The 24,797-nt window shown below is 39.4% G+C and overlaps 1 protein-coding gene across 1 annotated transcript in view; it reads left to right on the forward strand.

The window, feature by feature from the left end:
- Positions 1–24,797, forward strand: part of EPB41L4B (erythrocyte membrane protein band 4.1 like 4B) — a 180,152-nt gene that overhangs the window by 37,681 nt on the left and 117,674 nt on the right. The window contains exon 2 of the mRNA XM_026084544.1: positions 17,374–17,478. Coding sequence (XP_025940329.1) covers positions 17,374–17,478 — 105 coding nt within the window. The remainder of the gene's footprint in view (positions 1–17,373; positions 17,479–24,797) is intronic.

The raw sequence follows: 24,797 nt of genomic DNA on the forward strand, positions 1-24,797 counted from the left end.
TTTGTAATTAGTGCTAGCAACCCCTATGGGCTCCAGACTAGTAGAAAAGGGCAGATTTGTTCCCTGTTGCTTCCCCTGCATTGTCTCTTCCCCAAGCTACATTCCCCAAGGTCCAGTTGTACCCTGTATATGTGAAAAGTTATGTCTGCTTCTGTGGTTCGTGTTCCCTTCGCAATTTCTTTGGTCTCTTCTCTTGATTCTGAAAAGCTTCATATAGTCTGCAGTCTCMACTTCTTTCAAGTTATTAAGTCTTTCTTCTCTACTCCACAGCAATGACTGATTCTTCAGTTTCTGGATCAGTAGTGTATGAGATCATTAGATGTATACTCCTGGCATTGCATGTTTTCTTTGCCAGCTATCTGATCTGCCTGTCATGTTTAATACAAAAGGAGTATTTTTGGCTGTATTTAATGTCATAACATTGCACAAATGAAAGATTATTTGTCTTTGTTAGCCCCCATCCTATCTGAAAAAAATTAAGTAAGATTTAATCAGCTTGTCAAGATGCTGGAAAAAAGATATGTGATCAGTGGATAGCTGTTGAGAAAAATAAAATGTGCTTTTTGCACATGATAAAAATATGGTATGTGATCTTGTCTCTTCTATTACATACAGTGTTAGGTGTGTGCCAGCTTGTTCTAACATGTAAATAAGGCAGTCCCAGGTTCCTTATGCAGCTTTTGTAAATAGTAGAGCATATCTGCTGGTATATTCCAGAGTGAGGAAGACTCTTTCTGTTTGTGTTATTTCCTGACTCTAGGTATGATGAAAACATCACTAATGGAGGACTCCATTGAGTACTCTATAGAGCATACTCAATCCTTAGTCATCTTGATGATTTAGACTCAGCACTATCAGGAGATTTAAGGGATTTCTTTATTCTGAACAGCGTCTTTGGTATACCCTTTCAACCCTTTTTAACCTGATCTACAATTATTCCATTATGAAGTGAAAATTGATAGATTGCATTTAATCAAGTCTTCAGGGTTAAGGCCTAACAGTGCAGGGAACCTGGCCAGAGTAGTTCTAGCAGAGCTGTTTTGCTGTGGCTGCCAGGTGGCAGACCTCCTATTTTGAAAGGCTGCTCAATTTCCAAAGAATTCCTCCTTTCCAATGTGCAGGTGTTGCTTCAGATTAAATCACCTGTAGGGTAACGTGCGTGAGGAAAGAGGAATGGCAGTTACCTTATAGAAGAGCACTTCCCCAGGCTTTGGTCGTCGGTATCCCAAGGTAAACAAGCTGTAACTCATAGCTTCATCTGTATATCCCTTCCAGAGTCTTGAAGACAGTTGGCAGCTCTTTGCAATACCCTGAGGTTTGAAGCAATTGACTGTGGTGGATAAAAACAAATTGGTTAAACATGTACCTTTCTGAAAGTTATTCTTTGATCATGTGTGTTTCTTGGAGGAGACTCAGATTGTAGCAATGTGTGTTTCAAAAATGCTTGCTGTGTGGTTAGGCTCTTTTTTTTTTTTTTTTTTTTGTGCACATATACTCATCTAAATAGGCATTTTGGACTAGAAGAAAAGAGAAGATTGTTTAAGCCAGAGCCTAATATTTAGCATTGTTCTTGTGCTTCAGCAAATTCCTACAATTTAATACTTATTCTAGTTTAGGCTTTATCCTAAAAATTCAGAACGACCAGCTGCTTTAGCAATGATGAAAGCTAGGAGACAACTGGAACATAACGTGAGAAAAATATTTTGTTTCTAAAAACCGTGTCCTAAGCAAAACTGCATGAATTCAGTATGAGTTACACACAAAAGTTGGGAAATACTTGTTACTGATAAACTGCCAGTCTTAAGTTCGTTCACCTGCATGAAGCTTAAATGGTGGTGGTGAGGGGGCTTATTACTTGCATGTGTTGGGAGTGATAAAGGTTAACCTACATTATGGCTTTTAAAGTTTTAAATATTATTCTCAATATTATAGTTTGTAAATTCTGTGTTTCCATGACTTATTGGGTAAAATGAACTCATTGGGAATGAGAGAATAACTCAGGCTGGGGAAACAGAAGCAAAGAGGAAGGTTTAGTTCCTCTCCAAGGACAATTTCAAGTGCACAAGCAGGTTTTGGAGCCCCCAGGTGTTGTGGAAAATTATGCTAGAGAGCCTGTGGTGTTGCTTGCAGGCATGCATGTTCCCTCCCATGGTCCCTTTGTGGCCCATTGAATCTTGGAGTTGCTCCATTTTGCATGGAATACCTAAACAGGAGGGGGAGGGTGCTCTTGGATCAAAATAGTCTATATTCTGATGGGTTGGTTATGTTTGTGTCAGTAAATATTAAAAAAAAAGTCATCTTTTTAATTAAATACCCATAAAGTAGTGTCATTTTTCTCCTAAATATTGTGTGTGTGTGTGTGTAAGAGAGAGAGAGGCAGGCAGGCAGAGAAATTATCCTCTCAGTGAAAGCTTTTGTCACTCATTCAGGACACAAATTCAGTGCTCTATTGTGAATGGAGAGTATTGCCTGTCGGTAATGAGTACGGCAGATCTTGGATACCTTGTCTKGAGCTAAGCCAGTAAGAGTGACTGAGGGGATTCCCAGCCCTCCACCCTCTCCCAAACGTTGGCCCCTGTGAATCTCGCATGTAGTAATCTGTACATACTGTAGGAGAAGCCTAGAAGTCTAGATCAAGACTATGGAGTCTACTAGGGAGATCAAGCATCTGACACTTAGACACAGAAATGAAGCGCTATGCATCCGAACCTTTTTGGTGGTCAGGGCCAAGCAGACAGCTGCTTTTCTTCTTGAGCATTACTGTTACCTGTGTTGTTATGACAGATGAATCATTTCTGTTGTGACCGAGTGGAGAGTCAAGCCTAGAGAGATTTGTAAAACAATTCTACAGTGTTTTTAAACAGCATTCCCCTGTTTAAATGAAAGAATACAAATTCCAAGCTAATTTAAATTGGCTGAAAATGCACCCTTTAAAAAGTATAGATAGCATTAGTACATACTTTAGTGCAGCACATTGAATCTACTTTATAAATGTGTACAAGGTATAAGACTGTTAGAAATTCTAGCAAGTAGAACTTAAAGGGAGGCTGTAAGGTCAAGTGTTTCCCATTGCATGTCTCTTAGATTAAGATATTAAACAAAACCGGTTCCAGGATTGATGCCTGAGGAATTCCTCTTCTAACCGGTCTCCAGATAGAGTATAAACTTTTAATCACTGCCCTTTGAGCCCAGTGACCCAGCCAGTTCTTCACCCACTTTCACCCATAATAATCCACCAACCTGGACTGTAATGTCCCAGCGTGCATACGAGGATGCTATGGGAGACCATGCTGAAAGCCTAATCAAGTTAAACAACATTCACTTCTCTCACAGATTTAAAAAGTGGGTATCGTTTAAGATCTTAAGTATGTGTGATTGGTGAGTTGATGATTGAGCATTCAGTGTTATCACTCTTCATTGAATTGCTTGTTTTTCCCCCAATGTTTGATATCTTCTAAACAGTGAAATGAAAAACTGAGTTTTTCTTAATCTACAGACTCTCCTGTTATATCAAGTCATATGTGCTTGGTTGCTCAGCCCAAATAAACTTTGTCATATGCTGCCTTTTCTGAATCAGCACAGCTGAACATCTGATCTGACACTTGCTCTTCCTGTGTCATTGGCAGAATGCTGTGCTAAGTTGCAGTTAAAGGCTCCATTGGTTACATGAGTGTGACTTTGCTGAAGGCTGCTGAGTTGTGGGCACTATTTGAAAGCCATTAGGCAGTGAAACTGTCTCCAAGGTCAGAGTAGTTTAGCTTGCATGACCTTGCTTCAAAAGAAGAACCTGAGCTCACTCTGGCTTTGTTGTCAAAGTTTGCAAGGCTGGAAATGAGAATCATATTTCTATTAGCAATATACTTTGCGATGGGAATTGGGACTGTAAACACCTGATTCTGCAATAACTTAATCACTTTTTGGACTGTAAAAACACTTGTTATTAATGCTGGTGGTTTAGGTTTAATTGAATATTTAGTTGAAGTATTAAGAGTTTGTGGGAATTCTCTGCTCTTATTTTCACTTTCATTAAGAAACAAAATTATTCTGAGACAAATAGCCCCTTACAGGATTATATTTGTCTGCTTTATAAACAAAGGTTTTTAGTTATGCCTGCTTGGAGGCTGTCTTGCAACTGCAAGAACTGATGGTACAGTCTTTGGAATTGCTACAGAGTGATTTCATTTTTAACTAATTACTAATCATCCTACTAAAAGCTATGCTGTGAAATGCCTTTGTATCATAGGGGATTTTGGAAATGGACTTCTTACAACATCCCTAACATGCTCTCATATTGCCATATTGCGAGAAGGGATTGGTGTATTTCTTGCTATTTGTTTCCTAGAATAAAAAAAATTCTGTTTAACTAAAAGAGCAAGTTGTCATTTTAAGCAACTGAGATAGTAGCAGTTCAGCCATGCGTGTGTCTTTGGCCAATTAAGAGCGTCTGCTCTGATCTTTCTGGAGGTCTAGACTCTGAGAGAAAGATTTTTTGCAAAAGTTGTCAAGCATAGCAGAACTTTTTTTGAGAGAAAATGCCTAAATGGAAAGAGGCAACCACAAGGTGTGCCTCCATTAACCTATTACAGTAAAACTGGAGCATCACCAACTTAAGTCTTAGACTGAATGCTGAATCTCTGGCCAATTATTGCGACAACAGTAGTTTTCCTCCTATGTTTGTGTAACATTCTGAATCAGGTGTGCAAGTTTGCATTAAGGTGTTGATCCACGAACAAAATAAGCAAGTGGAAAAGATGATACTTTATTTTTTTACTCCTTTATGGTGTTTGGGTTTTTTTTCTACTATAATCTTTTGGATTTGTTTGGATTTCCTTTGATATGTAAACAGATGGAATCTGTTTAATGGCAAGGAGGCAGGATGGGCAGCTAAACTTAAAAAGTAAACACAAAACTCAGGGCTTAAAATTGCTCTCTCTCTCATCTTCCTGCAAATTAGAAACTGTAGCCTGCTGCAAATGGATTTTTCAGATCAAACCCACTGTAGGGTAGCCTTCCACTTCTAAGCTGGTATGCATGTATGTATATCTCATAACCTTGATAATGCATTTTCCTTTTCATCTGTATTTTGTCTAACAAATTCTAAAAGCAGTCTTTCAAAGTATATCCAAGGAAAGTGTTGGCATGTTATGTCCCTTCCAAGCAGGCAACAAAAACTGGAACTTGCAGGGAGCCTTACAAGGCAAAAGGCTGATATTTGTGGTGATTTGTAGTTCCTCTTTACTACCTTTGATTATTTTTTGAAAACATTTTTTTTTTCCAGATTCTGATTACTACTGTCTTTCTGCATAGTAACTATGGTGTTGGAGGCCTTGCTAATAATCACTACCTTTATGGTTTCAGTCTGTTAATTAACTTGATTGAAGGGTCCTGTTAGCTGACATGAAATGTATAAAAAATCCATTTCAGCTATAACTCAGGTTTTCTGTTCCTCACGTTGACATTCTTATGACTTCTAACTTATGTTTTTTCCTTAAAAAAAACCCCCAAAAAACAGTCCTTTCTCATTCTTCAGAAAGAAGATAACCAGAATGTTGCACTGCTATGCCTGTCTCAGTGGTGTAAAATGTACACTTCTTCTTCAGACATTAACATTTGGTTATAACGGAACAAAAAATTAAATTCGGTAGCATGATAAGAATTTGTCTTCTCTAATATAACTCCTTCTCAGCAGTGAGAAGGTCAGAGTGCTGAACTTCTTTTTAATACTGTAAAGCTAGATCTGGCATTGGTGTTTTTCATTGAGCAGTGACTTCATCTGAGGGGGGTGATTTCTGCAAGCTTGAAGCATTGCCAATTCTAATTATTATTTTTTTAATTACACTAGTGAGTTTTTATATAAACCACATGGCTGTTTATATTGCATCTTCTGTCTTTCTAGAAAGAAATTTAATTTGTAGTAGATTTTTCCTAAATTATATATACTATGCTAATTATATTTGTGTTTAAAAATAATGATGTCTTCTCTGCTTTCCACTAGATTAAGTATTTTTGGTGGAGTACTTCCCTGATCTTTCTATGTTTGTTAAACTGCTAGTTATAAACCTATAATTTTAAGAGATTTTACTGACTTTTCTGAATCTCTGGATTTCTGGTTCTCTTCAGAATAATTGGAGTTAATATCTTTGGAGAGGTCCTGTGTCTTAATGTATGAAACAGCAAAGAGTGGAGAGTGCTCTTTGAAATCTGTTGGCTCTCTGAATAAATAGGCAGCTTCTAAAAGAGTTTCTTTTGCATTTTAAACCTGTTGAGCTTCTGAGGAAGGGCCAACTTAGAGCTGGTCTTCAAGTTTTAAATTCCCTTTGTGGTCACTGCTTCTACATGTTTCATGTCTCTGCCTGTCCTTCATCTAATGGCTGTAGCTGTCAAGATGATCCTTAATATGGAAAATTTGGCACTTTATAAGACTTTGTGCCAGATAAGGGAATTAATGCTAATGTTAGCATTACGTGGAAATAATTTTCTGTTATGAAGTGCTGCACAAATAGTATACAGTAGTTTTAAAAAGTAGAAACAGGAATAATTGAATGTGAATTATGTGAATATAAACAGTGTGCAGCATTATGCTGGAGGACAAGAGTGCTTCTAAGGAACTTTTAATTTTACCCAGCCACAGATAATTGCTGCTCTGTCATGATGGAGTTCTTTATCCTTGTTGGTACATAATGGAAGGTACAGCAAAAGAGTCCTCTAATGCAGAGGATTTCTGGACTATTTCTTGAGGTAGTCTGCAGAAGCTTACTAAGAAAAGTAAATTTCTGCAGCCTATGTGATGTGATACTTCTAAAGCAGTCTACACCTTGACTTTGGAGGTTTTCCAGGGCAGCAGACTTGGAGATGGGGACCCTCCTCTGTACACTGAAAGCATTGGCCCCAATGCATGGGTGCAAGGCAGGCTGCAGCCCAGTAGCTGTGCTGAGAGCAGCCCTTCCAGGTTGTGCTGCCCTACTGCGACACAGCTTCATGCCCTCCTGGTTGCCCCAGTACTCTGCATTCAAAAGCCAGCTTTCAGGCCATGACAAACTTTATACTAGGCTGTAGTGTGGCCTCCAAGTGCATGTCTCTGTGTGTGGGGGGGGGGATTGGAAAGCACCATTGGCTTAAATCAGTCTTGTTGTTTTACTGCTGTAACTTCCTCCTGCAGATGCTTCTTTACTGCAGAGCAAGGCATGTAATTGTGCTGACATAAATCTCTTGAGTAAGACTGGAAACAAAATCTTTAACTTGGTTAGCTGGTATTGCAGTGACCCTGCAGACTTCCTTTAGATGAAAGTATTTCTGGCTTGTATTGCATGTCTCCAACGCAGCACTACTTCTTTTGGTCTAAGCTGCATCTGTGCTGGAGGAAGGTTGCCTATAGAGTCTTACTGACAGACCATTTATTGTAGACAATTGTATGTGTCCTTTTAAAAAAAATAAATAAAAATAAAAAAATTAAGGAATTAAGCCAGGTGCACATCCATTAAAAATGTGTGTCCATATGGTAAATGCTGTTTGTATAACCACATCTATTTAAAACCACTTATATTCACGAAGCATTCAAGTGAAGACATACAAGAAAGCAAAGATGTCTTTTGAAGCTTTGGTGTTCTCCCTTAGCATAAGAAAGCAAAGATTCTTTGCTGATCTGTCTTTGTGAGACTCTCCTAGTAGCATTTCCCTCTTTCTCCCTGCTCTCTTTGCTCTAGTTCAGCTTGGCTTATGCTGATGTTCAGTATTATTTCTCAAATGCAATTTAAAGTCATTATCTAGAATCTTCTGTAGCTCTCCAGCTAAATGACACCTATATCCTGTCATGGTTTGTGCAGGAAGGCAATGGGCAGTCACGCAAGAGAAATGTGTGTTAGCTGGTATCTTCTCTTAGAGAGTGGCTGCTCATTTCAACACCCATTGTTTAATATCAAATTTCAACCCTTCTTCCAGGGATTCAGAACTGTAAATTATATCCCAACTGGAATGATATAGGTTAAGAAGTCTCAGGATCAGCTTGTGTTCCCTGTGTCAATTAATTCCTAGCTACTTCACGTTTCTGGAGCTGTGTGCTTGATTTGATGGGCATGTAGTAGTTGAAGCAGATCAGGAGAGGGAGCTGGCAGTCTAGGTGCAGAAAAGAATCTTTCTGCACAAATAATCAATTTTTATTGTGCCTGTGAGTGTAGAAATGTGGAGTAAACTACTTGTGTCTGAAGTAACAGCAGTCAGTACCCACTTTTAGAAGATAAAATTGCGAGTAAGGATTTTTATTACTTCATTGTGTATGCTGATTGTAATTTTTAGTTATTGCCTGAGGATATCACTTAGAAGTGTTGACTGTGCTTTTCTTTTTGAAGAGGTATGTGCTGCCACTAATACATGCAGGTGATGGGGACAGTAAACGGAAACTCTCACCTTCACCCAAGTCCTGAACAATAAAAATGTCAGTGCTGATGTTAGTGCTGTCAATAGTAGTTGCACTTACTTACAGGGCACTCATTGTAGTAGTATCTGCTTGCCCTTCATGTGGCTTTTGGAGGGAGTAAAGGCTTTTCAGTCAAAGATGGCATCGTCTTTATTTGACCTCTGACTTGATAGAAATGTGAAGTTACCCTGCCATAAGGCTTTTCCACCCTCAAAAGCTGATATTCACATTGCCTGTTTGTCTATGTCTGTGGCTAGCTGTAGCAAAAAGCCTTACTTAGGCAAACTGAACAAATGGTGAAATTCTCCCTTCTGGTAAGGTAGTTCTTGAAAGATGATAGTTTCACGCTTTTTTTCACCAGCAAAATGGCCATCTAGAGACTCTTGTCCTTCCAGGTATGCTAGTACTACTGGTTTTTGAAGGGCTGCACTGTAAAAACCCAGCGGATGAAAATGCATCTGTTGGGAAGAAAGAAAAAAAAAAAAAACTCTACAAAAACAGCTTTCAGAAAGAGTTAGCATCGTACAGATCATTTTACCAAGCTGGCCCACATGTTGTTGTACTTGCCCACTGCAGCGAGAGGCAGACTGTGTTTGGAAAGTGGGGAAGGAAGTGCCTGGAAGCAGGAATGTGTGAACTGACTAAGGGAAAGGAAATCATATCCTCAGATCTCAGCTGACTTTCAAGAAAGTATTTTGCTTTGTTTTAAGTGTTGCTATGTGCGTGACATCTTTCCAACAGGGTACTTGGCAAGGTTTGGGCTGTTCTGTGTTTGCTGTTACTGTAAGGTAATTCCCCTTTCTGCTGTTTTTTTCCGTGTCTTCTCTACATTATTACTATGCTATGCTGATGTTCCAGTCATTGATTCTTATCAGTGAGTTTGTACTTTATGAATGATGCAGAATCCTTTCTACATTCATTCTGAGTATACAGCAGAGCTTGAAAATAACATCTTTATTCCCCACCCTTAATTCTTTCCATGTTTTGGGTGTGTGGGTTTTGTTTTTGTTTTTTCCTTCACAAGTGATTACTTTTACATAGAAGATATTAAACTTGGATTGATACAAGAGACTTGACCAACGTCATGCTAGCATGGTCAAAAGTATCGTGAGAAGCCCCGTGTTTCTATCCTAGACCCTGTCTTATGTGCCATATAGTTCTGTGTAGTGCCCTGCCTGATAAGTATAAAATATGGTGACCCATTTGTTTGTTCAGGTATCTCCTCTATGCCAGTTGTATGGACTTTCCTCTCTGCCTTCAATCCTTGCTGTCCTGTTAAGAGGAAAAGAATTGTTGTTTGTCTCCTGTAGTTATTCACTCCTATTTTCAGCCTCTTTAATAGGGGATGATCTCTGATTTCTTTTCTCACCAATAATTGGTGGGGAACTGAGAGTTTGAGTGCTGTTGGGAAGTGTTCCTGGGAAACAATACTGGGTTTTACTTGTGCCCACTGTTTTTTTTTCTTTTTCTTAATGTCTATCCACCAATTCTCATTGGCATTTTAGAGTTGTAGAGGCTGAGCTCACTTGCACTGATACATGCCAACCTACCAGCAGAGAGAATGTACTTAAGTTGTAGTATGCTGTTTATTTGTTTGAGGTTCCTGGTTTCACTGATTTGAAGGGAGGGGATGTGATTAGTGAGGGACTTTCTTTTATCATAGTCTTTGAGGAAGTTGAAGGAAATGGTTTGGCATGGCTTTGTTTTTTAACTTTACTCGCAAGCTTTTTTTGTCCAGGAAATTGAAATTTTATTTTGGGACATCAGCAAATGTCTGGGAGGAAGTGTTTATGCTTTCAGGGTAATAATAAATAAGTAAATACTGTTCTGTGGATTTCTTTTCCCTTTCTTGTAAAGGGTTAGGCATGAGTGGTTTTTTGGTGGCTGGTTTGTTTGTTTGTTTTGCCTTTTTGCTAATTTCTCTAAGGGGCTAGATTTTTTTTTTCCCCTCTCAGCTAGAAGTTCACATGTATCATCATCAGTTGCATTTTTTTTCTGCACATGTTCAGGAATGCTGCTTGTTTCTTTGGTCTGTACTAAATTTAAATTTGCAAGTAGTAGCAGGCTCTGAAGCAATGCTGTTGCTCCTGCCATGACAGGATGGGAGGCTTAATGGTCATTTGAAGAGTGGCATATTTGGAAGTGAGCTTGGAGCTAGAACTGAAAACTGAGTCAGTGGTTGGCTGATAAGAAAGTAACCTAGCATCTTCCAGGAGCTCAAGCAAGGTAGTTAGCCCCATGGAAATATGATGTGTTAAAAAAGAACTTATTTTAGTCTTAACACTGAATTTGTTGTGTATTGAAAGGGAGCAATACTAGCATAGTTTTGAGCATAAAAATGCAATTCTTTCCATGGTCTTATGAATCTGTTCATTAGGTCACCCTGAGAGGAGCATGGGGCAGACACCAAGGTTGGGGCTAGTTTGCAGAGAGCTGCATGCCCTCTGCAGAGCATTATATCTCTGGATGGCAGCATTTAGAGACCAGAGCTTGTACAAACATTGCTGTCTTTGACAAGACTAGCTGGAGCAGCATAGCTGGGATAGCATGGTTTTCAGAGCAGCTTTTGCAAGCCCATCCAGAGGCCTCAAATATGTCCTTGGCTGAAGCTGTAGATACCATAGCAGTTGTGCTGTAAAATATGCAACTTCTTTTAGTTAAGAGCTAGCTCTGGCATGCTTGCCAGAGTCGTGATCCAAAGACCTGACTTCCAGGTAGTCATATCCACCTGGTGTCCAGGCTTAGAGGAAGCAAAGATCAGGGTTTGGAGCCAACAGGTGAATATGTCTGTGAGCCTGAGGGCTTGACTATCAAGAGGAAAGTGAGGTAAAGTGCAGATGATAATGAGCACCAGGAGTCGAGGCTTACCAGAAGCCCATATAGCTTTATTCATGGTTAGCCTGTAGCATATCTGAAATATTGGGAAGCAATGCTGCCAATGACTGTTAAAAGGTAATGGGAGTTCTTAATACTAAACAATATGGCCAGCAGAGCTAGTACAGCCTTAGGAGTATATTGGAAAAATGAGTTAGTAACAGTTCAGGTGTATGAATACAGAGCAGATGGTGAGCTCCTCTGTTTCAGGAGACACCAAGGAGAAGAAAAGCTGATGCCGTGAGAACAGAGCAACATCAGGCCTGCGAAATGAAGAACTGCTTGCTACAAATACTCCTTTACTAGTCTCCCAGAGGCTAAAACCTGGTGTCTGTGAGGGTTAGGTCACAGCAGACCACTATGCAAAAACATTTTGTGTATTGTAGTATACATAATGCTGTGCTTTCTTTAGAAGAAGAAGCTAAATCTCTCCTACCTACTCACTTCTGCGATACTATTCAGCTTGGGAGACATTACAGTTAGTTGGTGTTGACCCTTTTGTTTGTAGTAGTTTAGTTTCATTTTCTTGTTACCATTTTGCTGCTTAGTCGGCATGCAGGATGCCTGATGTACACCTGGACTATTTGACAGGTTGTTTTCCCAAGTGCAACTTCAGCTGTTTTTGAAATCTGTTAATACTTCGTTTATAATGCTGTAATCTGAAGTCTCTAGTATGACTCAGCAATTCTCATTCATTCATGTTATGTTCATATAATGCACTCTACTTGGTTGCTACATACTGCTTTTGGTCCTTTTCAGAGCATTTCAATTTTGGGAAGGTGTGCACAGAAGCTATCCGACTTTGATCAGTCTTGAAGAGCATGCACAGCAGTGACATTCTTGTACTGCATCTGCACTAGGCTGGGAGTCTTTCTGACTCCTGTATTCCCTTTTCAGCCCCTTTGGCAGAACCTTTCAAGCAATTATTAAATCCCTGAAACCAACTCTGATCCACCTGGGCGGAGACAGTTGGTATAAAATATCCATGGTTGGTGAAGTTGCCCTTTCCTTCTTGTCCCCTCCCTCCAAAAAAAACTTGCTAAAATCTCCTACCTATTCACATATCAAGTCTGGAAGTGTTTCTAACTAGAGAATCAAATCTTTGTTTCCTCAGGTTTTAGCTGACTAAAATTTCCATAGCTTTCCTGAGACTGGCAGTCTTTGGCAGCTAAAGATTTAGGCCTGCTTTAGCTATAGGCTATGCAGTTTGTAGTGTGGCTCCACAGGGTTTTATATGCCCACTCTGATTTGAGTCCTTGTAGGAGGACCCACAAATAAATCCTCATAAAACATGGTAATTTTCTTTGATCCAGTGGCTTTTTGGCTAGAAGTTGGGATTGAATTGTGAATTTAATCATAATTAAAATGTACTGCTGGGATTTCACCTGTTGATGATTGTTTTGTGGGAGTGATGACTAGCCAGCTCAAGACTGCTTATAGGGCTTCTTACAGTGGTCAACCCAAAAATCAGTCTCCAGGAGCAGCAAGGAAATAGGAGAATGTCTCACTTCCCTGTGGCTGGGACTTCCCAGCTCCTTTCTTTTCTATCTTTTTAGAAAATTTCTCAGATGTGCAAAGGAACACTCCTTCTGTTGATTTTCTATAAAACCTCCCTGGGTGAGATATGTTAATTATGAAGGATAGAAGACATTCTGACAAAACTAGTGTTTCTCTTCCCCCCCCCTTTTTTTTTTCTTTGTCTCATTGGCCATGAATATTTCTCCTTGAAGATGAAATCAGATCTTGGATCTAGTCTGAAGATATCTGGAGCTCTTCAGTAATGGGTTTTACAGTGTGATTTTTCTTTTTAATTTTTTTTTTCCATTAAATGCATCTGTGTTCTAGGAAATCTTGAGGTAAGCAAGTAAGTTGATCAAAACCAGAAAGTGGGTGACTGGGCACAGAGCCCCTCCTGTGTGTTAGGTCAGTCTTCCCCCACAGTTAACCAGCTTTGGAGAAAGAGTGACCCTTCTCCCCAAAAATGTCAGGCAAAACTATTGTTGAACAAATCTAGTAAGGCTGTTGCAGAGTGTGCGATTAGGTAATAAAAGTCTGACCACACCTATCATGTAGTGTATCATCTTTTCTCAAGAGAAGGGCAGTGAGACAACAGCAGGTCTAATATTCTTCAGCAGGTATCAGCATTAATATGGGGATTCTAAAACAACATTGAGTCATGGAGCTTGAAGCTCTTCTAGTTATGAGAACCTGCCAGTATTTTACTAAAAGATGCTATAAACTTATGGCCTCATGTAAGCCCAGAAGCAAACTGGTTGCATTGTTAATTGCAGCTTGATTTGGTGATGTGAATGCTGTCTGCATTCCCAAAAGATGCTTCCTCGTGAAGTTCTGAGTTCCAAAAGGAAATGTTTTGCATTTGTTGCTATGGTCCCTGTCAAAGTCCCCCAGCTCATGGTTAGTCATAGTGTGGCAAAGGATGCTTTCTTTTTTCTTTTTTTTTCCCTTGAGTTGGATTAAACAGCACATCCTGAAAGATCTCTCCAAAATTTTAGTTTATTGAAGAGGATGTATATATCAGATGTGGGGCAGACTTATCAGTAAAGGGTAAAAGGTGATTAAGGTTGTTGAGTGAAAGCACAGGGAATTTTCACAGTAGGGATCTGTTATTTAAAGTGTTTTCTGGGATTCAAAGCCCTAGGGCATCCTGTTTTGAGTCCTGGTTCTGCCAAAACTTCCCCCTCAGTTAGCTGAAGGAGAACATGTGATTTACCTTCCTATATGAGATTCCTTCCACCCTGGGAATTGCAGGCTGGTAGAAGGAAAGGATGTGTAGAGATCAAACTATGCTATTTTGACTGAATGATCACAAATAGCACTAGAATGGAAGCCTTCAGAAAGTTTTTTGGGGAAAAATTCTTGCCTTTCTAAGATGTTCAGCATACAGAATAGATGGAGTGATGAAATACTCTGTTGTTGTTGTTGTTGTTGTTCTCTGAGTAGTCCCTCAACATGGAGCTTCCCAATCTGGGAGTGTAATTCAGTATTTCTATACCTCTCCCAGGACAAAGAGGAACACAAGGGGCTGCCTCATGCTATTTCAGTTTTACCCTGTGTTGCTGAAGTAATTTTATGTTTGTAACCTGGACATTTGAAACGCCCTGAGATGTTTGCCTTTGAGGCTTCAAGTTGCTCCCATAAGTTCTCCTTGGTTCCAAGCAATACTCTACCAGGAACTGTCAGTGATTTAGTTGTAGAAGAAATGTGTTTTTGCAGCTGTTCTTAAATCAATTTTCTTACAGTAACTTTCATAACAGTAAGTTCATAACTGTGTGTATTGTTCGTTGCAATATATTGATTGCTCTTGTGCCTCTTGACAAGTTATTTCTTAAGGAAGGCAGTTCTTAATCTGGGAGAAGGAGGAGGATAAATATTTGTATGATGCTTCCATAAAAAGCATAGCAAAAAGCTTTGGAGGAAGATCTCTTAACAAAGGCACTTGCTACCATAGACTTTTCAGACTGATGTGTGAGGCGCTGGTGCTTTTTCTAAATAGAGCAGCTCATGCTAAATGCATTGATAGAATTCCATTTTTCATTCCCTGCAAATGAGGTGGGAAATGGAATTTTAAGAAAATAATTACTCTCAATACTGTTAATTCCTCAACAGCAAAATAATAAGGAAAGACAAGCCAGGTTAAATACCCTTAACCTTTCTTAAGTGGAATTATTAGATATAAGTTATGCAGTTTTTCTACAGTTCTCTGGCAGTTCTGCACACTTGTCTGGCGAGGCATGACTCTAAAATAATGTTCTTAGTTTAAGTATTTCTTCAACATGGATCCTCAAAAAAATGTGAAAGTTGAAGCTCTGTAGAGGAAAGCACTAATTTGTTAAATTCCAACTGATTAAATAGTTTTTCAGGCAGTGAGGAGGCAGAAAGGAGTAGAGTATGTCATCCTTTTTTACTGTTAGTGGAGGAAAAGGTCCTGTGCACTTTTATCTTCCTCCCTTGCTGTAACACTGGGGAAAAATTATCTATCAGCAATTTGATGGCTAGAACAGCTTTATCTGAATGGTGAGAGTTGCATATCTAGTGACAGTTTAAATGCTATGATTTCCTTGAAGCTGTGTATGCAATACTGCATTTTATAGTGCAGCTGTGCAGTGCAGGGCTATTCTCCATGTAACACGTATGTTGAACATTAACTAATATTTGGGTACAGAAGGTGGAGTGTGCGCTCTCTGATTTCTGTTGGATGTGTGACAGTTGATGATAGATAAACATACTGGTGGTTTATGCTATAAAGCAAGCACCAGGAGCGGAATGGTCAGAGAGCACTGAATGAGTATTTCCTAGTTTTGTGAATTCCTCATGTCTTGCCACTTCTTTTTTTTATTTCTTTGGAGGGCTTTCTTCTCTCCCATTCGAGCAGATTCTGTTTGAATTCTGTTATGCTTTGGTTTCACATCTTTTAACAAGTGCTGTGTTTACTAAATATCAAAAAATACATTTTAGATGCTTTCTTAGCAAACTTCTACTTTGCTTTGTAGCAATTATTGTACCTATAAAACAATGACACAAATTCTGTATTGTACTGCTTCTTAGTAATATACTGCTTTAAGAAGCTGTCATCTTCTCAACTGCTTTCGATAGCATCTTGAACTTTGATTAAGAATGTCTGTTATTCACCTTTTGCCTAGAAAATAATAAAGCAGTATATTAGGATGATAATTTAAAGCTTATGTTAAGTTTTTATGCAACTTATTTTAACAGAAATCCAATGCTGTTCTTGGAATTTGAGAAAATTCCATTTCTGTGCTTCTGCATTGTTAGTCAAATTGCAACTTAAAATATACTACCTACACCTAAGCTTGCTTGACCCTCTCCTCAGAAAAATGGAGAGAGATTAAACTCTCCATCCTTCCTTTGACTGGCAAAGTCAGATTATACCCAGCGTGACAGCTTGGAATCCTGGACAGGAGTTCTTCACGTTATGGTTAATGCTTGTGTGGAAGGCCAGATTAAAAGACCAGAAAGCCATTTAGCTCTCATTTTGTTTAAATCCATGAGTTTTGCTTGGATTTAGGATAAAGTGGGAATGCCTAATGGGTTAGAGTTTTTGACGGTAAAATTAAAAAAAAAAAAAAAAAAGATATGGGCAAGAGCAGACAGAGGATTGGTTCCAGAGCTGTGTACTGTACTTTCCTGTACAAAATATAGCTGCAGCTTCAGTATTTTATTGAGATTTATGTTTATCTGGTTTATTTTTACCCAAGGATTTTATTTTTCCCCACAAATTGGAAAAATTCCTTCCCTGAGCAAGACAGAGTTTGTGTGGAAAAACTGAGTTGTTACTCTCTCTTCCTCTTACCCACTTGGAACCTCCAAGCTTTGGTTCTTGTAATGTTTGAAGCTGAAGCCCTGGAGACTTAATTCTTGATTTAACCTCTGAACAAGTGCAGACAGGTACAGACTACTTTTGAGGTCAGTTAACTTTCCTGTTACTGCCCACAGCCTGTGGTTGAGGTTAGTTGTGTTTCCATGCCCATGTGTTCCAGTTTGCATGCCAAATAAGAGTTGTAGCTTTCTTTGCTCCATTTTAAAGGCTGTAAATGCAATTGCAATTAGTAAAGTTATTGAAAGTCTTATCAAATACCATTAATTTTCCTCCCAGAGCTCTTTAGGTATTCTAGTTGTCCAGAATTTATTTTGCTGCTTGAGTAGTGGTGTGGCACTGTATGATTGCAGTTGACATCTGGTAGCACAGCAGATTTCAAACAATGTGTCAAGCAGACATTTACTGGAGAATTTGCAGATTTGGCTTCCTGGGCTTTAAAATGCTGTTTCTGTGACTTAGGACACTTGCAGGGTAATAGCGTTTTCTTTTTCTCCTTTATCTTGAGTTGCAGTGAACTTTGAAAATTTTCTTTAAGAGCAAAATCCGGTGCTATTGGTATAGCTGCAGACTGGAACAACATGTCAGTTTTATCTTTCTGGAAGAAAATAAGTGTCAATATAGTTCTTTAATGTCTAACCAGTATATCTATTCATACGGTTTTTAATTGTGCCACTTTTCTCTCCCTATTTAAACTTAAAAAAATAATAATAATTTTTTTCTGTTACAGAAAAATGCAAAGGGGCAGGAGTTGTTTGACCAGATTGTGTATCATTTGGACCTTGTGGAAACTGATTACTTTGGTCTACAATTCATGGATGCTTCCCAGGTTACAGTAAGTATAACTTCAGCTAATTTTGTTCTGTAGTAGTTTGTGTTGCCTATTGTATATGTGTTGCCAGTGCAAATATGTGGAGAAATGTAGGTAGTAGGGGATCTACTACTGAAAGAAATGGTGTGATGTTTTGTTCTCAAAAATAAAGCTGAATCCTCAGAATGAGGCCTATGTCATTTTATGTGTTATGCACAAGAGTTGATCACACTTAAGTCTGAAAAGGCAGTAGTTGTGGGCAAAGGAAAATGTGCTTTATGTTTAATAGGTTCATGATATTAAAAATGGGTTGAATCTCTTACAAGCAAGGGCTTTTTGTAACTCCTGTCTTTGCTGTTCTGTGAACAGATTATTTTGCTTTCTAGATTTAGTTCTATGTGACATAAGCAAGAGAAGAGATTTTCCCCCCTCTCTACTACCCAATGACCTCCAGCATCTACAGTTTAAAAAAAAAAAAAGTTACACTATTTACAGATGTAGGAAGACATTAATGAGGTAGGATTAAAAGGCTGCAACCTTGTAGTTAACTGTATACATACTTAATTTTTTTTTCTTTCTGTTCACCTTATGTGCTGAAGTTTCAGTATGACTGCACAACCTGGGTTGTGGATGAGAATCTGAAGACATAAAAAATAAGTGGTTACTTTTAGCTTATCTAGGCAGTATGTAAACGTTTTTTCATAAAACAAGAGAAAGATATATTAGGTGCCATGGATAAATTATGGGATAATGTAATGGAAATATTGACATATTGTGAAAAGTGGATTCTGACTTCAGTCTCAGAATTCTCAGCTTCGTTAGCTAACGAGCCCATGGTGTGATAGTATGGTTCAGTGTGATTAGATCTGATCAGTGTCTTACCAACTGAACCGCTTCAGCAACTTTCAGCGGCACATAGCAAACCTGTTCAGATACCATAATGACTTGATGCTGAAAAAGGAATCTGTTTTTTGGGGGGGAGAACTAGTTTTAAAAAGAAGAGAAAGCTGATATGAATCACTTATCCTAATGTCCCAATTCCTTTAATTGTATGTATTGATCACGGGAAAACAATGTTTGGAAGAAGTATGTCCACACTGTTATTTTAATGTCTTTAGTATCTCTGTTCCTGATAAAAATTTTGTATCATGTAAATGTATATCCTTTATGATGGGGCTGATTGTTAAGTCATTGCTAATAGAGAAGTGCCTGCTCACTATAGGAAAAAATAGTGGTATTCTAACTGGTTGTCAAATCACTTTGTGGGGAACTTGTTAGGTAACTATTTAGAGCTAACAAGTTCTGTGTTTTTGGAAGAAGCGGGGGAGAAAGGGAGAGCTAAACATCTTTCCCAGCAGGAAAGGGGGCAGATCAGAACCCAAAGACTTGGCTGAGGAAGTGGAGAATGCTCGTTTTCTTGAATATTTGCAAAACTGAAGGCTCTTGTGAGGGGTAAGAAAGATGAAGCAGAGATGTGAGAAAGTATGTTTTCCAAAAATAACTCTATCCCTGGTGTTCAGAGCAAAATGTGCCTATACATGCAAGAGTTTTAGAAGTAGCTTTGTCTGTGTGCTGCTACTTTATAGTGGGGAAAAAAGGTAAATCATGGCAGCTAGAGTTACAGAGGGATAGGACTGTGAAGCAGCTGCTGAGAGGCCTGAAAAAGCCAACACTGGTTACAGGGCTTTGGTAGTAGGCTTATGGGTTCCTGGATCAAGAGGGGAGTGAAGCGCAGAGTTCTTCCCCTCCATTGGAGTGCAAGGCAGAAAGCCCCCCTGTCTGTCTTGTCTAGCTGAAGCTGGGTAGAGAGTAGAGCTTAGAGGGATTCAAGGTCTGGTTTCAGGCCAGTRTCCTAGAGTCCTGGTTTGTAAACACAGTGCTACGTAAATACATGGCTGTTGTAGAACCTTTTCTGAAAAGTTCTTTTCTGAAGAAGGCCTTTTCTTTTTTTATTGTACAATGCAATCATTGTGTCTCCTTTTGCTTCTTCACATGGGCTGTTACTTCATTCCAGACCCTCCAAATTGCCCGTTTTGTTCATTGACATCATATAAATGTCATTCTGTGTGATTGATTCTATAGTTATCTAATCAAAAGTAAACCAAAGTGCAGGAAGGGCTGCACTGGGTCAGAGCAGAGGTCCGTTTAGCACAGTATCCTTTGATAGTGGCCCAAAGTGGGTGAGTATGGAAGAATTTAAGAACAGGAGCAAGCATGGTGATAATTCCCTCTGGCAATTTAAAGTACAAGTACTTTCTGAGCCAAAGGGGATGCCTTTTTATATTAAATTCAGAAAGTGTTATTAATGTTCCATGAACTTTTTCTATCTCATTTTGACCTTGCACAAGCTTTTAGCCTCCTCAGAACCCTGTGCAAGCAGTTCCATATTTTAACTACAGGTTGTGTGGAAAAACTGCCTCCTTTAGTTTGTTTTGAACTTGTGACCTGCTCATTTCATTTGCATAGCAATCAATGCATAGCCTGCATGTGCCTCTGCTTAGTGCTGAGCCCAGCCACTCGGTGGCAATAGCAGAACTGGGAGATTCAAGTTGTGTAAACTACCTGAGGCTGTAAGCCTTTGTCTTTGTTATGTATTGTTGAGTGCCAAGCATCTTTAAGCCACAATTATAAATAAGAAAGCACAGAGTAGTCTTTGAATAGTGGAGATTGTTTCTGTGCTCCAAGGCCACAACAGCTTTTGAGTGCGGTGTGTTTCTTACAATCCTGGAACTTTACCAAAGAGTAGGAAAAGTGGTGTTGATGGCTGTGATTTAGAAAAGAAATAATTACTGAGCATATTTGCTTTGGAAGAAAAAACTTTTTTAATACAAAAAAAAATATTCAATGCAATCAAAAATTATATAAAATTCTGAAGGGTAAGATGTCAACAGTAAGACAGAAAATACTGAAAAGCCTATTCAATGAACTTTGCATCAGTTTGCATCTTGTGCTGTTTGAAGATATCCATGAATGGAAAGATGCTTCAGAGAATCATCTGTTCCAAAGAGCTTATTTATTTATCAGTTATCAGCTTATCAGTTTATTCTAAAGCAAAGCTTTTTGTACTGTCACATTTAAGTTATCGGGTATTAACTCCAGAACTAGAAATATTTGGAGGGAGAGGGTTTGAATTTTGTTAGTGTGTGGAAGAATTTGATGTAATGGAAAGTCTCTTATTCGTAAGTGAGAAAATTTAAAAGACGACGCAGATATATTGCCTGCTGATGTCCGACACTTCTGACCAATTACAACTTATAGATTATAGTGAGGAGTAAGACTACATCTTATTCTAGTTGCATTAGAATAGCTTTGGACCAAATCTGTTTCTTACTGAACTCAGTAACAAAACTTCTGAGATTTGGTTCTCTGCAGCTATTCTGGTTGTGGTCAGAAAGGCATTACTTGCTATGTCCGAGGTCCTTGAGGACTTTTCTAGTATGTAAGTTTAATAACATTCTAAATCCCTTGACATGTTTCCATCGTTTTGAATAAAAACCCTGCTGTGCTTTTCTTTTGCTCGTTTGTGGAAGGAAGGAAGTGGAATGGGAATCAGAAGAAATCATGATTATCTACAGGTTCCCCCTTGCCCCTTTCTTGTTCAGCTAATGTTGCATCACTTAAACAGGGAGACCGTGCTTGGGATGATTAGTTTTACTCATACATAGGTAGTATTTCCAGTGGTTTAGAGGAAATGTAAAGCTTAGTGAGTTTTTAATTACTTTTACTGTGACGTGTGTGTGTATGTTAAAGCAGAGCAGGAAGCCCTGCAAGCTTTAGATGAAGCTGGAAGTAGCAGTAGTAAAAATCTTATGAGACCCTTACTACAGTACTTCAATTGCCGTGGTGAAGTAGTTTATTGGTCTCTGCAGAAACTGGACGTGTGAAACAATATTCCATGGGTTTTGGAGTACTCATTTTAGTCTGCTGGTAGCTAATGTTTACTCATTTTCTGTTCAGGCTTGTCCTTTCTTTGTCTCTTACTCTAGATTAACATAAGAAGAAGGTGTCTGTGTGGTTTACAGCTCTTTGAGCTGTAGCATATCCTGGTATTCTCTCAGGATAAAGAAGTCTCCATTCCTTGTCTGAATTGTCTGTTGTGGGATAGCAACACATGGATGCCCTTTCAATCCCCTCCTCCTTACTGGAATTCCAAACAGAAGGATTGCCATTATTGATTAGCCTGGAATTTGCTTCTGTTTGCCTCATAATTTTGTTTCTGATGACAAGAGCCATTTTAAACTAATTGAAGAGGAAGAAGATTTAAGATACACCTTTAAAAAAAAAAGTTTGCTTTTTGCAAATGAGCTGCTAAAATCTCTGGAATATGAAACTTTCATTTCCTCCCTATTTTTTGAAAGGTTGGGAATGCATGGAAGCTGAAGCATTAAAATACTAGTTTCTTTCTATGCGTCTCCTCCAATGATCCTCTAGCTCCTTTATGCCCAATCTCTAATGTCACAAGGGCCATTTGTCCTCTGGGAGGAGGGTAGATGTGTTGCACTCTGCAGACACAGTTCAGTCATTTTGAGTGTGTCAGTGCACACACTGTATGTACCTGGCACATCAGGAAGCACTGGATTTACAGCATGTGTGCAGCAAGACTTTTGTGCAAGGGCAGTCCATGCCTTCTGCAGGTGCCCATGGCTACAATGAGGGACAGGTTTCCCTGGGGAGAAGACAGCCAGGAGTGTCCTGCAGTGGGTTGTTTTGGCAAGCTGCATTTCTGTCTAAAAAAATTTTTTTTTTACTGTTGATCAATTCCTATATTGTTTCTTTTTTTTTTATTTATTTATTTGCTGTGAAAGGTGAGAAGGCAGTGGAAGGAGGAGATGGAGGAGCATGTGTAGAAACTAAAATAGGGTCTCAGGAAAGCAGTATTCCAAGTATATAAATGGAAAAAAAAGGAAGGGGCAAGCACTAGATAACAAGTAGCAAATACACTGCATTGCCTAGCACAGCTTAGGTCTAACCAGCAACAATCTTGCCAGGAGCTACTGACCCAGACACTGAGATCCTCATCTGTATGGAAGGTGCCCTTAACTGAGGTAGTGCCTACTTGCCCTTGGCTAGGTGCTCCTGTGAGGGTCAGGACCATGTATGCCTCAGAGTTTTTCAGCGCTGCAGTATGAGGGTAGGGGATGAAGCAAGCTGGATGATGGAGAGTAATACCTGAATGCCTTTTTCTCTGCACGTTGTGAACTAGACTCTTAGATGTTTCAGCAGGTGTTGGGTCAGGGTCTTGGAGAGACTGAGTGCATCAAAGCTGCTTCTGCTGTAGCAGGTAAAACTCCCCTCCTCTTCCTCTACTGTGCTACAGGCTGATAGGCTTTCAGATGGCAAATTACTAATAGTCACGCAGCTAGAAGAGCAAGTCAGGTCCCTTGGAGATGGCTCATTATTTTCCTGTGTGCACGTTCCATAATGTATCTCAATTTTAAGAACTCATTTTTATTCAAATCTGGAGTTTATTAAGTGTTTGAGGGCTGTGGAAAAACTAGCAACTCAAACCAGTCAATAAATCAGGTAGTGTGATATCTGGGAGTTTTCTCCCTTATGTACTGCTTAATACTAGAACTATGAATGCTTGTTAGGCAGAGCAGATTAGGGAGGAGCCTTTTTGTTCTTTACGTTGAATGTTAGGAGAAAAGGAGACTGGTAAATATTTTGATAATACAGAAGGCTTCCTTTTCTGCATCTGCTAGAAATGTCCTGTTTCCCCTTGAATAAGCCATCAAATTCATCTGTGACTTTCCCATTTATTTATAGGGAAGTGAGTAATCCGCTTTTGCTCTCCCTGACTCTCCCTTGTTCACCTGGATAGGAGCTCTTTGGGAGCATGGTCTTTGCAGGCTGTGCCTGTGGAATGTGGCCTGGAGGAACAAATAGCAGTCACRGCTGGAGGGCCCCAATAGCTGTACAGGCAACAATCGCCTGTCTGCTCAATGCTTCACCTACTGATAGTGCTGCTGATACAGATGCCAGTTCAGTAACTGCACWAAGGCAACTTGGCTGGCTTCATGGCGTCGCTGAACATCTAATGTTCTAACTGCTAGACTGACTGCTTTCTGCTGCATCTGCCCAGGCCTGGATCTGAGCCTGCAGATGCTTTGTGAGACTCCAAAACACTGAGAATCCCCAGTCTTAAGTCTTCCAGTAGCACCTGCTGTTTGCCCCAAGGACTGAGGGCCATGTCCCTAGCACAGACTGCAGAAGCAGCCTTACAGCTTCTGAGGGCAAGCAGTTGTGACCACCCTCTACCAATAGTGCTTCTCCACCTCACTTCAGGAGTGCAGAAGTCAAGTCTCCAGTCTGTCCAGAACAGCAAACATAGTTTGTGGTGTTACCTGTTGACTTTGTGTATGGTTTGAGTTGCTGAAGTGGTTTCCGTAGTCAGTTTTCATTCACACCTTTAGTCAGGCCTGTTSGATATAAATTGTTTCAGTTTATATCTGTGAGGGTGCAAGAAGTCTCTGAGCACAGGCTTCAGAATTAAAGGGGGATTTTTTATTTTTTTTTTCCTTTCCTCTCCTGGAATTGATCTGGAGTGGCATCAGCTTTCTTCATCTGTATATTCTAATGGCAGTCATGCTATACAGTGCAAGCTGTTGTATAGATTTGGGGTGTGGGGGTCCCCCCCCCRCAGAGTTTCACAGAAAAAGGGAGTAATCTTGCCTGTACTATTCTTGTATGGTGATGGATACTAATGATCAGTTATGCTTCTGGGCAGGATTCCATTTTGTCTTCCATCACCTGAGGTCTACTAAACACAATCCTACTTGGTCTGAAGCAAGTTGTTATATGTATATGAATTAGGATAGGATAATGGCCATGAAGGCTGTTCATATAGCGCTCCATTATTCATGGATGGTGTATCTGGACTGCAGACAGACAGCGTCACGTAGCAGGATGCTTCCGAGATGACTCGGTGCAGACTCAGCCCGGGACAGGCAAGGCTTTCATAAACACCACTGCTTGGTTACGTTGCTTTTTGCTATGCTGCTTTGTGTTCAGAAATAATATAGTGGTTGGGATTTTTCTTTCCATTCTATCCCAGTCTTACTATTCATGGTGATATTTGAAGAGTCACTGTGACAGCATTTGAAATACATGTGAGATTAATATTATGTTTAGCTTCTGAAAAAAAATTAAAAAAATTACCTTCAAATAATCCTTACGCAGCATGACCCTAAATGTATTTCTGAGAGTATAAAAAGGGCATGTGCAAAACCTCCATAGCAGCCTTCTGCTTATTAGGGGATTACAGTTTTCTTTTATTAAAAGCTAGCTGTTAGTATAACTGGCAATTAATTTGGACTAACAATTACCAGATATATATTGAAAAT

Source organism: Apteryx rowi, unplaced genomic scaffold (assembly GCF_003343035.1).
Source record: "Apteryx rowi isolate R43461 unplaced genomic scaffold, aptRow1 scaffold_646, whole genome shotgun sequence".
Classification (NCBI taxonomy): Eukaryota; Metazoa; Chordata; class Aves; order Apterygiformes; family Apterygidae; genus Apteryx; species Apteryx rowi.